General features: G+C 31.9%; 1 protein-coding gene across 1 annotated transcript in view; it reads right to left on the bottom strand.

Moving 5' to 3' along the window:
* The window catches only part of LOC108904056 (obg-like ATPase 1), a 67,689-nt gene extending 63,169 nt beyond the window's left edge, over positions 1-4,520 (bottom strand). The window contains exons 1-2 of the mRNA XM_018706439.1: positions 4,420-4,520; positions 2,288-2,469 (exon numbers count right to left, since the gene is read on the bottom strand). Coding sequence (XP_018561955.1) covers positions 2,288-2,468 — 181 coding nt within the window. The 5' untranslated portion in view covers position 2,469; positions 4,420-4,520. The remainder of the gene's footprint in view (positions 1-2,287; positions 2,470-4,419) is intronic.
* Between the last annotated feature and the right edge of the window lie 11,816 nt (positions 4,521-16,336).

The following is a 16,336-nucleotide window of genomic DNA, read 5'->3' on the forward strand; positions in this document are numbered from 1 at the left end:
GCCTCATTATTTTTACTCAAAGATCCGTTGTTAACAGCTTGTTGCACTTTTTTAAAACACCTTGTAAAAATGAATCATTAGCTTTAAACGAACATATTTTTGTTTTGAAACAATAACAGATTCTAAATCAGTTATATAGAGCTTTCATAAACGATTACAAACCACGTGACCACCAACTTAGGCAACCATCATTTCACGCCGGTACTGTCAACTAAAAACCCCAAAATCATAGCGTCACCAATATTCGTTTACAATGAACAATTACAAACTGTTCCGTCTAAGTTCGAGATAATGCGATCGCTGATTGGTTGCATAAAATCTTATGAAAAATTACACCAATCAGCAGCCGGTGAAATATAATGTTTTAATATAATATTGATCTTATTGGTTTTATATTACTGAAATTTAATTGCCAACGTAAAGGAAATAAAGTTCCAAATAAAATTATTGTATTGTAATTATTTATGAAGGCTCCGTATAAAAGTAATTAACTTGAATGTAATTCAGTTTACATTTTAAGTTACATTATAAAAATATTAAATAATATATAATCCACATTAGATAATCTTGAAGAAAACAGTGTGTCATAAACACAATTTATGACTTTTCGCACAAAAAATGCGATTATAGAAGTTTCAGAATATGTAATGTAATTATGTAAACTGTTATTCGACTATTGAAAACCAGATTAAAATTATAGTCCAGACGGTATCTGTTTCAAACAGTCATATTTGGGTGAATCGTATATCCACGGAGATTTTTGGCTTTTTGGCTTTCAAATATCACTAGAAATTAAAATTTTTCTATGCGCATAAAAAAAACGTGGGCTTAACTTTTGGCGGCACAATATGTTTAAAAAATTCGAAAAATGTCATATTTTTCTTCCTATTTAATTATGTATCCTTTCAATAGTTGATTTTAGGCGAAAATGGAAGAGGGAAAAAAATGTAATTAAATATTTTACAAAACATGACTATGTAGTTACAAATCGAATGAATCGTGATTATTATGGTAAAAATCGAAAAAATCGCAAAAACGGAGTTAAAAAACAATACTTTTTAGGGAATTTTTTTGGGGTATTTCGATTGAGTATAGGACTTTTATACTTGGCTCAAGAAAACTTCATGTTATGCAGAATCATCATACTAAATTTCATCAAAATCGGTTCTGTAGATTTTGCATAATAATTTTGCAATCCAGATTTTGAAAAATAAATTGCAAATTTTCAAAATTTCGCACAGCAAAAGCCAAGGCCCTTAGATGCTTGAAAATTTAATCAAATATAGAAGGGTTCTCAAGCTTTTAAACTTTTTTTGAAAAATTCGAATCCGTCAATTAGGAGAGCCCTGGCGCTTGTTTAAACATTGGTCGAATTTTGGTACTTATAAACAATTAGAATAACTGTGGATATTCAATCAAATCAAATTTTTTAAAGCAAAGGGAATCGATAAAGCAATCAATTTTAAGCAAAAAATATCTTAGAAACATTTTTCGATAAGTCAATATTTTCTGAGTTATTGGTGATTAAACATGTACCTACATTTTTTATTAAAAAAAAGACGTTTTTCAGTAGTTTTTCTCAAATAACTCGGAAAATAGACATTCTATGAAAAAAAGATCATCAAGAAGAAAATGAAGCTATAAGAAAGATTGAGTTTTTCTTTCATTCATGTAGGTACATACGGCTGGTTGAACATAATCATTCATATCCGCCAGAAACTAAATTGGAAGCATTTAATGTAAAATAACTAACAAAAAATGCACAGAATATTTTATAAATTATGTACTTTAAAAAATCTTTAAAATTAATTAAAATTAGCAGAGTTATGATCAAAATAAAACTGTTAACTCGCTTTTTCGGAAAAAAAATCAGTAAAAAAACTGAAGAAATTTTCCACAAGATTTTAAAATTAAAGGTAATCCTTCTACAATTTACATTTTTTATGTGCTAACAAAAAATTATACAAGTTTAAGCGGTTTAGAATGCATATTTTTTAAAATATTACGTTTTAATTGAAAACAACATTTTCAAAGAAAATAACATGTATTAATAATGTAATATATATACATGTAATAATAAAATAAAAAAGATACGAAAAATAAGTCAAGAGTACAAAAGTTTAGATTTTTTTCACAGAATATTTTGGTCTTTTTTTTATTTATTTGTGCTTAATTCCAAATTTTCATAAAAATCGGATCTATAACACGGTACCAAATAGAAAAATTTAACACAATATGTCAATTGGTTCATGTTTATAAAATGGTAATAGAATAAAATTATACTTATTTTCATTGGGATCGATGGTGCAGAAGGGGAAATTTTCAGCAGCCGCTGAGCTCTTGGTTAGGACATTAAAGAAGGTGGATTTCCCGACGTTGGGAACCCCAACAATGCCCACTTTCAAGTTGGTGCCCACCCTGCCAATCAGAGGCCTCTTCTCTGGCTCCGACACCTTCTTCGGTGGCATTCTACAAAAATGTCTTTTATAAGTAAATGATGTTTTCATTTAAAATAAATTATTTTATAAAAATATGGGTTGTGCCAAAAAATTGTGTAAGTGTTGTTTTCAAAATATTGCTTAAAAAGCGGGTAAAACTGATTTCAGTTCATTGTAAATATACAGGGTGTATCTAAATAACACCGAAAAAATGTAAAGGGCGATTCTCCGGTGAAAATTAATAGTTTTTGGTATAAAATTTTTTGAAAAAATTTTCCCCTGAAAAGTTACGCCCCACCAAAAATTAAAAAAAAACTAATATTTTCTACACAAAATCATAAAACTTGTGAAAGAGTAAGAAACAGTAACAATAAATGACATTGACATTTATTTCTATAGATTCCATTGCAATGAACAGGCCACTAGATCTCTTGGCAAAATACACTGGCGTTAAACAGCTCAACTTTTTAAAAATGCATTTATTTTTTTTCTCATAAATCCCGAAGTTTTCGAAACATATAAATATCAAAAAGGTAGTTATGAGAAAAAATGTCATAGGGGTTGATTATTTCGGGGTTGATTATTTCAACCCCTTAAAAATACTTCAGGGTTGAAAAAATTTCAAAAAGTGTAGTTTTTTGAAAGATAATGTTCACCAAGTTTGGTTTTTTTTAGCTTGTAAATACACCCTGTATTTAGATACTGTAGAGGTTACTAATTTCAAATGAGTTTTTTTTGTTCGAAATTGTCCAAGTTTTCCGAATTTTCAGACAAAAATTTGAAAAAGATGAAAATAAACAAATTATGATGACTCCCATCACCCTTACCTAAAATACCCTTTCCGAATAATAGTTGAATTTTATTTTAACATCATCAAATTTTACGTAAGATTTAAAGAAAAATTTCATCAAAACCATTTATTAATCACTGTGTATTTAACTACTCAATTTTTTACATTTATATTGTATTTTGACAACTTTTTTGACATATTTTAGAAACATTATTTTAAGATTTTTCCGAGAATTTTTCGGATTGGCTCGTTTTCTGAAACACCCTATACGTTTAGTTGAACTAATATTTTATTAAAAGGCATATGAACGTTAAACATTTAAGTTATTGATCAGCAAGTCCGTCAATTACTTGTACATTTCCGAAGAATTCCACACCGCAGCGGGATTTTTCAAACATCCCACAAAGGCAATAAATAAGTATAATTAAATACAAAACGGTGAATAACGCGCTAGGGATATTTGAACTTGTGAGCGCAATTTTTAAACACAGCGTTGGCTGCTTTATCATCATAATATTCAAATTTCAACGTAACATTCGAATAATAACACACATTACCTTCTGCAACTTAATTTCCACAAAATAGCAATTTTCAATCTGATACCGAAATTGTAACCTGCGGATTTTTATGAGCGTTCGCTATTTTAAAAACGACCTTAATAGCAAGTTGGAATCGACCAAAGGCTACAATTTTGAATTTACCAGCAATTGCTGTTGGATATTAATATAATTTTGCACACCGCTGCCTCTAGGCGCATATATGCTAAGCAATAATTTTAAATCTTACCTGATTTAATCAATAAGTTTTGTATTATAATTCTAGACCGACCGAAACCCGTGCACAACCGAGTTTAAAATTGCCACTATTTGCTTAATTCGACCTCTCAGTCACAGATGGCGCTGCCCGCAAAAATCGACAACGAGGCCATACCAACACATTATATTTTTAGTTATAATTAGATAAATTTGTTTTCTATTACCTTGCCGCCTTGAAATTTACGAAATTAAATCTGAATTGTGATATGACATGTGTGTAATGCATATAAACTGATGCACCACATTTTAAAATATAACACTTTGATATATAACCTATAAATTCATATGGAAGTACTTTCTGACAAAATCCAAGGTTCTCTTGCGTTATTTTAAAGAAGGCACTGAATAGAAGGTATAATAAATAGGAAACACTTACATTGAGTATTATTTTTTAACAAACTGGTGAATTATTCCACAAAAAGGATAGCACAACACTACACTATTACCACCGGCAACTAAGTGACATTTGAACAGAAGTCATCTTCGTTGTTTGGTGCGTATCTCAGCTAAAGGCATGTACAAATTGTACAATATTTCATAATAGGTGGAATGTATTATCTGGCATGATAATAGGGGATTATTTATTTTATATTTTAAAATAAATAATCATTGGTATATATATCTGCATAAAAAAGACACAATACAATGAGATGAATGTTGCTTTTCGAATTTCAAAGCAGTATTTTTTATATAGGTAGGTATGTAGGTATTTTTTTAGGCTCTGTTCAAGGAGGGCATAACTAATTTTGAATTTCGCCAGATAACCGAGCTACTTGTTGGGTTCCGTTAAGCTACTACTTTCGCAGACACAAATTATAATCTATAAAAAATAATGACAAGCTTGCAACGAATACCTCCATATTTTAATACTAAAAATGGACGTACTGTTATTAAACGTTTATTTTGCTGAAAAACCTCTAATCAAATTCGCCACAGAAAATATGTTTTCTAGTAGCCTATATTTAATTGTATTAGCTACAGCTTCCTGAATTAATGTGTATTGTGTAATAAATTTATTAATGATATGTTATTAGAAATGTGTTCAGCTTCCGATAATTGCAGGTGCATTAAGGACACTTTACATTTAATTATTGTAACAGCCACACATTTAAGTGTGGTAGGTAGATACTGGTACTTTTGGAATCGGTTGATCATTTACAGTTTGGAGATATTGTGTATTTGAAAGAAGAATCTAAACTATCTAAAATATTTACGAGTAGGTACCTATGTACCTACCTACTTCTATTTTATTTCATACGATAGGTAAGTAGGTACCTACTTGAATTATTCGATATCAAGATATTGGAAAAAGTCCATTGCGACGAAGGTAGGTAGGTGCTCTACCTCTTTTCAACATAATTTATATAAATGAGCAAGTATTTACCTACCTCAGGTAAGTATTAGGAGACCATGAGTGGGGGAAGATTCAGTTCCATGTTTTGAATTCAGTTTTAACCTTGAGGACCTACATAAGTAAGTAGGTTTAGTTGGTTTATTTAATAAAGGCAACAGGTACCCACCAATTCAATGAATAAATAAATACAAATTAAGTGTCAGACATATTTTGAGTACTAGTGAGAAATATGTATCAAGTCGTGAGAAATTTTTACAAATATGATTGTAATGTGATTATCAGCTATAAAACGATGTATTGCATTCTTGTTTTAATTGCCTTTTATCCACTTAAGACAGTCTTGCGTGAATAAAAATGATATTTAAAACACTTTTACAATAAATAGGTAACTATTATTATAGAAGACAAAAAACTGTAAGAAAAATATAACGAGATCCCTAACTTTCGTGAGATATAATACATTGGATAAACTCTAAACTACTAAAATAATTGTTTCGTCATAAAAGAAAAATAGAGAAATAAAAAAATATATTTAAATTTTGAAATGAAAAGACCTTTTTCAGATAATTTTTTTGATATTTTGGAAAAAACGTATTATACTTATACTTGATGTCAAATTTAAGCATTGGACAAGCAAACGATGTCGTAATTGTTTTATTTTTTTCAGAAAAAGGAATAGTAAAAATAATTTTCATATGATGCGCACTTTTTACAGGATACTGTAAATAATTAATCATAATTGGTAATATTTTAGATATTTTTTGTATTTATCAAAAAATTGAATAAATCCTTTTTTTCTTAATTCGAAAATACACAGGTACTTTGCATACATTTTTTCCACATATTTTCAAGATAAATTTTATGACCTTACCACATGCCTTATTTCATTTATGGTTTTATACAACATTACAGTTTCTTTTTGCCTTTAGTGTCAATAGACATCGTTTGTACCTCCACCACCCCTATTTGAATTAGGTATAACAATAGTTTCTTTTTATTTGCAACCTCAGAAATATCGTACTTCTCTTTGATACAAGAATAATCTGTTTTTTGTTTTTATACTTGAAGGTATTGTCTTAGTATCCCGTTGATATTTGACGTAGTATTCTGGATTTGTGATTTTTTGGCGTCAGATTCAAGATTCAAGTAATCATGGATAGTAGATAGTTTTTTATTCGTGTATTGAACACTTTTTCAGCATCACCAGCGTTGCTTGTATACAGTGTGTCTCAATGCCCTAACAATCTGCAATTGCATTTGTGTTCATATAAACAGCAGTAGGTACTAGAGCTGCAATGAATTATAGGTAATTACATGCAGGATGTAGGTATATACATCTACAAAATGATTAAATCTTCATCTTAGAATAGTAACAAAAATTACAACAATTTGTTAAAATAGTGTCAACTATAACCGATGATGGACTAGGAACCAATGAATGCCTACTATGATGTTTATCAGACAAAAGCACAAAACAAAACAAAAATGTGTCTGACTTTGCCTATCTGACAACAACAATCATATTGAACAATTCTTATGATGGTACAGTCTATTATAATTTATTTTGTTTGAATCGAAAATGCATTAATAATGATCTAACAAAAAAAGAAGAAAGAATCCCTTCGTCATTAAGACAAAAAATAGAAACTATCCTCGACCAAATATTAGTGAATCAAAATCTTACAGTCTGTTATCATTTTTTTACATTTAAAAGTAACTAAACGATAGCCATATAAAGAATCAAGACATCAAAGGCTGTTAGCACCTCTAACTGCCGACATTTACCGAAAACCGCAATTGTAACGATTCAAAAGTGGACAATAGCAGAAGGTTAGAATAGATTCGCCACATCCGGAGTGCGGAACTTTTCAGATATCAGAAAGGAACTGGAAAAGGACACGATTATTGTCGCTGATGTATCGGTATTGGTATTGCGTTACCTCTTACAAAAGGGAATCTATAGGAAGCGAATGTAGCCTGCCGACAGGAAATGTACTGTACCTATTCGTTTGTTGCTTCGTAACAAATTCTGCTGTAATAAAAATGTTATGTGGGTTAATATGGTCAATAATGGGTCTTTTTGCTTCCTTTAGGTGTCTGGTTACTCATTGTAGTTCGTTCTGGAAGAAATTAAAATGTCGTTTAGTATGCTGAACAGTTTCTTGTATTTATTTTGTAGAGATTTATCGCTAGAATGTGGCAAAGATTCTTCTGTAACTGCAAGAAGTTTTTTTTTACTTTTTTTTTTTAATGGTGAAAAATATTCTATAAACATTTGACATGACACAATTGAAATATACTTAGTTTTTAAAAATTGTGATTTCTTCTTTTACAAGAAAACAATATTCAATTAAATGTAATTATAATTACACATTACACACTGCAATGCTTAATTACAGGTACGTGCAACAGTTTTTTACATGGAAGTTATATTAGTAGTTTTAGAAATCGACTTAATTAATTTTTGTTGGCAATTTTTTTTTTATATTGAATTATTATAACGAGCGTTCAAATAAAAACGTGGTCAAGTTGGTTCTGAAAATTTGGACGTAGGGCGTAGCGTATAGCAAATGAACTTAAACGTCATCTGTCAAAGCACTGTATCGCCGCTTTGTTATTGAAACTGACAGCTGCTATACAGCTCGTTGAGAAATGAGGTTAAGTTGGTCGCTATAAGCTACGCCCTACGTCCAATGTGTCAGAGCCAACTTCGACCACGTTTTTATTTGAACGCTCGTTATTATTGTGGTGAGACATTAAAGATTAAAAAAATCTTTTTTAAAATAAATTAATTTATTGTATTTTTATCAAATTCCAATAGGTTAGACATTAGATAATTGGTTATTTTAACCGGACGCTTGGTACATAATGTAAAATTACCATTTATAAATAAAGTTATACACTTTTTCTGTAATTCCATGTATGTTATTATAATACCTAACATGTAATTTTACTAAGAAAGGAGGGAAACTACGTAACATTCTTAAAAAGGAAGAAAAATCTATGCGTTATTACGTTATCATATTTTTACAAAGAATATGCAGACGTTTCACAAAGAATTTTGCGTATTTACAGTTTTCCAAGATGTCATGGAAAGTAATGACATGTTTTCGGGAGTCAAACGTAAATTATTGAATTATACGTAAAGAGAAATCACAGAATATTATTTATACTAAATTACATTTCCTTAAAATATAACCAATAAAAGTATAAATCTTGCAAGCACCAAAATACAGTCCGTACGATATTTGTTGAGATAGAATTTCAAGAAAAGAAAAAGCCAATAAAGTTCTGTTATCGAAACTATTGTAGCAATATACCGCGACATGGGCGTGCCTTGAAAATTTTACGCCAATGTCCTTCTACTTTGGGTATTAAATGCGGTGAATGCCAAGAATGTGACGCAGAGGTCTTCTTGGAATTCTATTTTAACAAATATCGTACGGGCTGTATTTTGTTGTAAATTTGCCAATGCTTCGTATGGCGGTGGAAGAAGAAGCATGGTTAGTAGCATACCGACTCAGGAATAACTGGAGAGGTAGTCCCTATTTCAAGATTTCGCAGTCTATGTCGGAACCAACTCTCGAGACAAGACAAGATCCTTTTATTCGCCATTAGAAACGCGAATAGAGGATCAGAGCAAATGGGAGGAACAGTTTCATACCTTGGAAAGATAGAGCCTAGTCTGGTTTACGGATATATGGAGTGCAATATAGTTTGGGGAGGTTTTCCAAGCAGAAATTTTCGCGATAATGGCGTGTCTAGCAGAGAATGTACGAAAAGGCTATATAAACATAAACACATATTCTGTGACAGCCAAACAGCTTTAGACACACACTAGGTAAGTTCAAAACTTGTATGAAAATGTTTACAAATGCTGATTGACAGGTTACTAATACAGTTAGACTGTGTTGAGTGTCAGGACACAAAGGCGTTGACGGAAACAAGGAAGCGGATGAACTTGCTAAGGAGGGAAACAGATCCCTTCTGTGCCTTTTTTTAGAAACAAACTCGTTTTAAAATTTTATATCGACAAGTTGTTGATTGCGTGCCTTTTTTTATTTTTTTAAAAGGGCCAGCGTAGAGCTTGTAGCCCCGGGCGTCATCATAGGTTAATCCGGTCCTGGTCCTTCGCAGAAAAAACAGAATGAGTTGCTGGGCCTGAATAAAATTTGGCTAAGGAAACTGACGAGACTTATAAAGGGACACTGTCCTTGTAGACAGTGCGGTCTTCCGAGGATGTGACTTGGCGGGTGAAACTTCCCTGCGAGTGCCCAGGATTTGCACGTAGTAGAACGACGCTCCTGGAAATACCCTTTTTGGAATCCAAGAAGCTGACAGGTGTTGGCAGGTAAGCTTTTGGACTTTGTTAAATGGCAAAGCTATTTGCTGAATAGGTTTTAATAGTGGGACTTGAAAAGAACCTAACCACAAGTAGTAGAAGACGAGGAAGATGTGTGTTTACTGGGAAGTTTCTGTTTAAGGTCTTCTGAATAGTTTTTGTACTCTTGCAATGTTATTTGCCTACAAGAGGTAATAAATAGAAAAAAGTACTGAATATAGGGTAAATCTAGGAGAGATGACGCATCAGGTGAGATGACGCACTGCTCGTTCTGGAACAATCATTGTTTATAGCGTATATTTGGCAACACCGGTAATTCTTATTATGTCGTCATATATGTACGTATCAAATTCAGTTATATTTGAGTAGTGTTAGTGACGGTATTTTGTTAAATTTATTGAGGTTACACTAAATATTTTTACATCGTTTAGAGTCAGAAAATATACAGGTACGTTAAGTTATATTTTTATTAAGTTTTCAAGGATTCTGTTGTAGATAATGAGTAGTTAAGTAGTTCTAACCTCAATTTCACACATTTCCTCTAATGAATTTAGTTAAAAATTTTCTGCGTCAACTCACCTTATACTGTAAGGAGAGTTGACGCACGTATTCGTAAGGAGAATTGGCGCAATAATAGACACATCGTTTATAATTTTGTTTTGTCAGAAATGTTATTAATTTATCGTTTATAGCATACCGACGAAATATAAAAGAAATGGAAACGTTAGAAGAAGAGAGGGGACAATAGAACAGTTGTTTAGAGCAATCAGAGCTATCGATAGAGATGAGATGGGTATTCCTGAGGCAGGTCGCGAATTCGGTAGCCCCGAATGCACTTTGCGACGCCGAAGGAAATGTGAAGACCTCAAACTAAACCGTTTGGACCTTCAAATACACTAGGAGCCCACAATAGGATAAATTAGTAAAGCAAAAGTTGAAAATACATGGATTTGTACCTACGAGATCCTTTATGCGCTTTATGGCTTTTGAGTTAGCAGAAAAATTAGAATTACCATACAATTCCAACAGAAAAGAAGAAATAAAGAACAATACGAAAACAATTACGTTTTCGTTCAGAGTATATGCTTCTTTGTCTAACTACAATAATGAGTATTTTATTTAATACAAATTTATAAAAAAAAAATGTGCGATCATTTAACATACTGCGTTATCTCTCCTCTCCTAGGTGAGATGACGCAGTCATAAGAAAAAAAAAATGTTAATTTTTACCAACATCTTCGACATTTTGTCATATTTGAAGTCATATATTATAACTTATTAAACTTTTTTAACGTAATCTGAAGTTTTGCTCTTTATTTTCAATTTCACATAAGTTTTACAATTATTTAAAAAAATGTGCGTCATCTCTTCTAGATTTATCCTACCTAAACAGAATCACGCTTCAAATCGAAAAACAAAATCGAAATGGAAAGACAAATCCTGGAATTTAGGATCTCAGTTTCTTCTTTCTTCTTAAACCAAAGTTCCGGCAGTCGCTAATTTCTTAGGAAAGAGTTGAGTCCTTTTTTTTCGATGTTGCCTTAAGAAAAACAGTCTGTTATTTCAAGTACTCTAAGTTGTTATGCGACAGAATTTGAAGATCCAATATGGCACCTGCAAGTGTAAAACAATAGGATTCATCCAATGAACATATTACTGATAAATCCGTTTTCAAATAACCTTAATGGGGACTTCGAGATTGCTGTTCATAAATCTCAAGTTATTTTATATAACTGCTTAGCAAGGCAAAAACCACAAAACTTTTATTCAAACATAGTTCAATGGTCGATTTCACAGACAAGGTAAGTCAGACTAGTCATTTCCTTGTTTTCGAAGTCGCTGAATCAAGAACTGAAGTCACAGTATCGTATCATGTTGTTGCAATAAAGGGATGAACCCTTTGTTGCAACAATATGGTTGTTTACTTTTAATCCATTCAAGTATTCAAGTATAGAAGCCTCTATCAAATTCAAAACACCCAGAAGGGCCCTTCCAAAAGAGAATAAGTTAACAGTGGTAATCCATTTCCAACCATTGTTTGTATAACTTTTACGCATTCATACAGATACAGACTTTTAAATAACCATAACTTTATAACACAGTCTGCTAATCGCGGAACTAGGTTTTATACAATGTTGGTAATACTGTTAAATTCAAAGTGATTCCTGACCATAGGGAATTTATTTTTAAGGAAGGTTAATCCACGCCTGGGCGCATGTGTTGGAATTTACCGGTCCAAAAGCGCAAATATGGAGGAAATAACACGTTAGGCGTCTAATCTACGAGTGCACCTTTGCAGCGTTTTTCCTATACGCTTAATGCACACCTCCAGACGCAGCGGAGGAAATCACGGAGCGTTTAACCGAAGTAATAGGCACTGAAACAACTGCAAGTGGTCGCGAGTTGCATTAGCTCGGCGCTGAATCCCTATTTGCGAGATCGAGTGCATCGTAATCACAGATAAAACGATTGAAAGATAGGTTGGACGCCCATCTCGCTCCTGGGCCGTACACGCCCAGTTTAAATATTCCCAATGAGAGGGTTCGGCGGTGGTTTTAATGCATTTTACGGATTCGTGCTGAACGTTTATCTGTATTATAGTGCTCGATAATTTCCATATGGGATGATGACGGGCGAGCCGAGCGGTCGCCATGTTTGAGTAATCTGCGAGGCTGCCGGCCGCCCTGATTATAGTGATGAACCAGCAGACGTTGCCTGATTTGCTCCCCCGGGCAACAGGTTCAATGCTGCCTTTGACAATTTGTATTGTTATTAGCTTACAATTCAGATTGTTTGTAGTGTTTTCAGATCATCATTTTCTTTTATCGTAAATTGTTAATGGTCTAGGGCCTCAGGTGGAAATTACGCTCCTCAGGTTTATAACGCTCGAATTTTCGCGAGGGCTGCAATCAGCGGGTATTGTTGCTCGGGGCGTTTAATTGCGTTCAAATGGAACCATTTTGTTTTGTCTTTACGCCGAAGGTGAGTCTACCGCCAGGTCAAAGACACACTCGGCTGGAACGGTACTGAAGTGATTATGAACAGTTACCTCTATCTCTACGTGTAAATGACAATTATTATTAGTAACAATTTATCTGTTCTTCGTTTACTAGAAAATGACCCCGCACAAACCTTATGGAAATGGCTTTTGGTCAAAATGACTGAAATTGAAATATGATATAGCTCTCACCTTCCTGAGCAAAAGTTGTCATGGGCCCAAAGCGATCCTTTGTGTAGGTTTAAAGATATAGAGCCTTGAAGCTAACGATTTCATAGCACGGTGCTGAATATAAGTGTAGGATAGGTGTATGTACAGGATCGGAAAGTCCCCATTTTACAATTTTTTTTTCAATCTCTCCAAAAAATGTAAACTTACCTCCTCAAAGAAATATATACGTCTTTTAATTTTTAATAAAAAAATTATAACAATTTCACAAAGTGAACGTAATTTTTTATCTTTGTTGTAAAACAAAATTTCGAAAGCAACTTTTCATTATTTTGAATGATCAATCGAATAGCATAGAAAAAATTGTTTTAGTGTTAAATCATAAAAATTAACGATTAAAAAATTTAAATTATCATAACTTTTTTATTAAAAATTAAAAATTATAGGTATCTATTTCTCTGAAAAGTTTACAATTTTTATAGTAGATTGAAAAAAAAATATAAAATTCATTCATTTTTCTACTCATGATTTTTTAAATTTCTGAAATCATCCCTTAACTTCTAGCCTCCCTAACTCTGTTAATTTTAATAGCACAAGAAAAAGTCAATTGACCATTTTTATGTAGAATTTTATGCCCTACAACTTTTATAAGACATTTTTTTTTCTAAGCCGTACCCCTTTTGAGTTATCTTAAAAAATCCCTTTATTTTATCTTTTTTTCACCCCTGGCTGGGGTTTGAAAAGAAAATTACTGTCATTTATTGTTATTATATACCTCAAACTAACTTATTTAGAAAATTCAGGCAAGTTGACCAAAACTGCGATTTAAAGGCCCATTTAATCACGGCGGAATCATCATCAAAAACGTGATTAAAATTTAATTTTGTCTCGATATTTTTTTTGGGTTATCTAATTCCTTCTAGGTCAAGAAAATATTAAGATATCACCTTTCATTATGTATAAAATTCTACACAGTAAAAAATAACATATAGGTACTCGTATGTAGTGTACACTAAAACAAACTATATTTTATTCAATAATGTATAAATTTCTGTCTACACCCGATTGAATGAAATTTTCACTCTATTAGTACGACTACAATTAAAATTTTATGAGTGAAACTATGCTTAACCGATCGGACGAATAGATTGTCATAACCTTTATTGTACTTTACAGATACATAAATACGTATAAGTGACATTTAACTATCCGTTTATTTAACCAAATATTAATTGAGACAATATATTATTCTTTTTAATTATTGTAATGAAACCATTACATTTAAACATAATTTTCACCAAATTAACTGGGTTAACGGACACCTTGCTAATGGGAACGACGGGAATAGACAAAGACAACGCACGACACTCATAGAATAGTGTGGGATCACTCAATAATGCGGATATTTATTCCGATTTACAAAATCATCAAAATGGTCAATATTGAATGAAAATGTACTCAATAATTTCACTCAATTGATTCACTACGTACCTTTATTGCTTTTATTCGTACCGATTTTTTCACAATGTAAAATCAAGGTTATTTATAAATAAGACTTAAGGTTTTAACAAAGAAATGAGGTTTAACACAGTTTTTACTTAGAATAACTAAAATATATAAGAATTGCAACAAACTATGTAAAAATCACTCCATTCGTTGTTAATATTACGCATTTCTGAGTGGGCTTTGCTGACAGGCAACAAATACACTTACTTAGTTGTAATTTGTTTTGAAACGGCCTGTATTTTTTTGTTACTGGTTCATTAGAATATGATTTTAATTGTTGGTAATGAAAATAACTGAGAATATGAAGAAAAAAAAAACGACGGGTGGTTTTCTTAGTTACCTTTAAAATGGGCGTCTTCTTACACAATCGCACTTAGTATGGGAGAGTTCTTCCAAAGGCTGATAGTGGTCGGTTTCGTAATCAAAATACCGGAGTTTAATAGCGAAATAATAGCGGAAAAAAGCGATAAAAAAAAGGTACAAGAGAACGTATGGTTTCAACGACCGCTACCATGCAAGTCCATAATTCGAGCAGTCGCCAGTAGAGGCGTTGAAAACCACAGATTTTACACCGTAGTAACAAAAAGAACAAAATATACAGGGTGATTCAGAACTTATCCAAAAAAAATTCTGGATGTACAGGGGACCCTTACAAATACAATTTTGTAAAGAAAAAATCAAAAAGGTCAGTTCGAAATTGATTTAAAAATACACTTCTCCACGGCACTGGAAACTGGTCCACTGTAAAACCTGACCTCGCACAATGCGACCGGCATGGCGGTGTGATAAAAACGGACGAAAACTTTCGCAAGGAAAGAAATGAATAGAATTTTATAGCACCGATTTTATATCGGCAAATTCAAATGTTTTTGGCATTATTAATTACTAATAAAATTAATTTGTGTTTTTAAATAATAAAATCATTTGACATACCCGATGTTACAACAACAATTGTTCAAAATTTTATCCACTAACGTGTAAACACATTTGGTCCATCTTACTCACTTTCTGCGAACTAACACAAATGATGCCTTGCTTCACCAACACAAATGCTTCACCATGATACATATGTTGTCTTGCTTCACCATAAATTAAAACGATATCCATCAACTCTGAGTTGCTATACACGCAAACCATTTTTGACACTAACTACTAAAAACTGTGTAAACACCACAGATAACAGGTAAAAACTACCGTAACGACAGATTTCAGTATTAGGAGTCACATGGCTCTCCACGCGTATTGCGAATGACGCTAGAGACTACAGTTGTCCAGCTATGTAGTGGTTGAATGTACTATAACTTCAATAATTTTTTTCTCGGAAACTATAAGGATTTTACAATTTTTTTTTTACGTTATTAACTCCATTTCTCATGCCGCATCTATTCCCAAATTTTTTTGGATAAGTTGTGGATTACCCTGTATAAAGTAGAGATTCTTAGGCGTAATAATAATATTTAGAAACAGAGTATATAAAAAAACTAAGTAAATAATCTAAATAAAATAAGCAAAAACGAAACATAATAATTAAGATTTGGTTTAGTTTATTATTAGCATACCAACAAATAGTTCTGCAAACATTACTCATCACAATTGGATGTGGACTCAATTTAACAAAAAATTCTGTTGAATTTGAATGAAAATTTACTCAATTCTTTTTACGACGTAAATTCTATTCGAAATATAATTATTTTAGTAAAACTATACCGGCGCATTCGCCAAAATTTCGGAAACGAAAATAGTAATACAAAATTAAACTACATATTGTTTTTCTTATTAAATTTCTAATATCAAATGAACTAATAAATTAAAATGAACGGTTAAATTTAAATATGTGCTATATATAGTACAAATACAAACTATATGGATAAACTGTAAAAAAATTTCACTCAAATTTCACTTAATTTTACTCAGTAATGTATCTA

This window comes from Anoplophora glabripennis, unplaced genomic scaffold, assembly GCF_000390285.2.
Source record: "Anoplophora glabripennis isolate ALB-LARVAE unplaced genomic scaffold, Agla_2.0 scaffold14, whole genome shotgun sequence".
In the NCBI taxonomy this organism is placed as follows: domain Eukaryota; kingdom Metazoa; phylum Arthropoda; class Insecta; order Coleoptera; family Cerambycidae; genus Anoplophora; species Anoplophora glabripennis.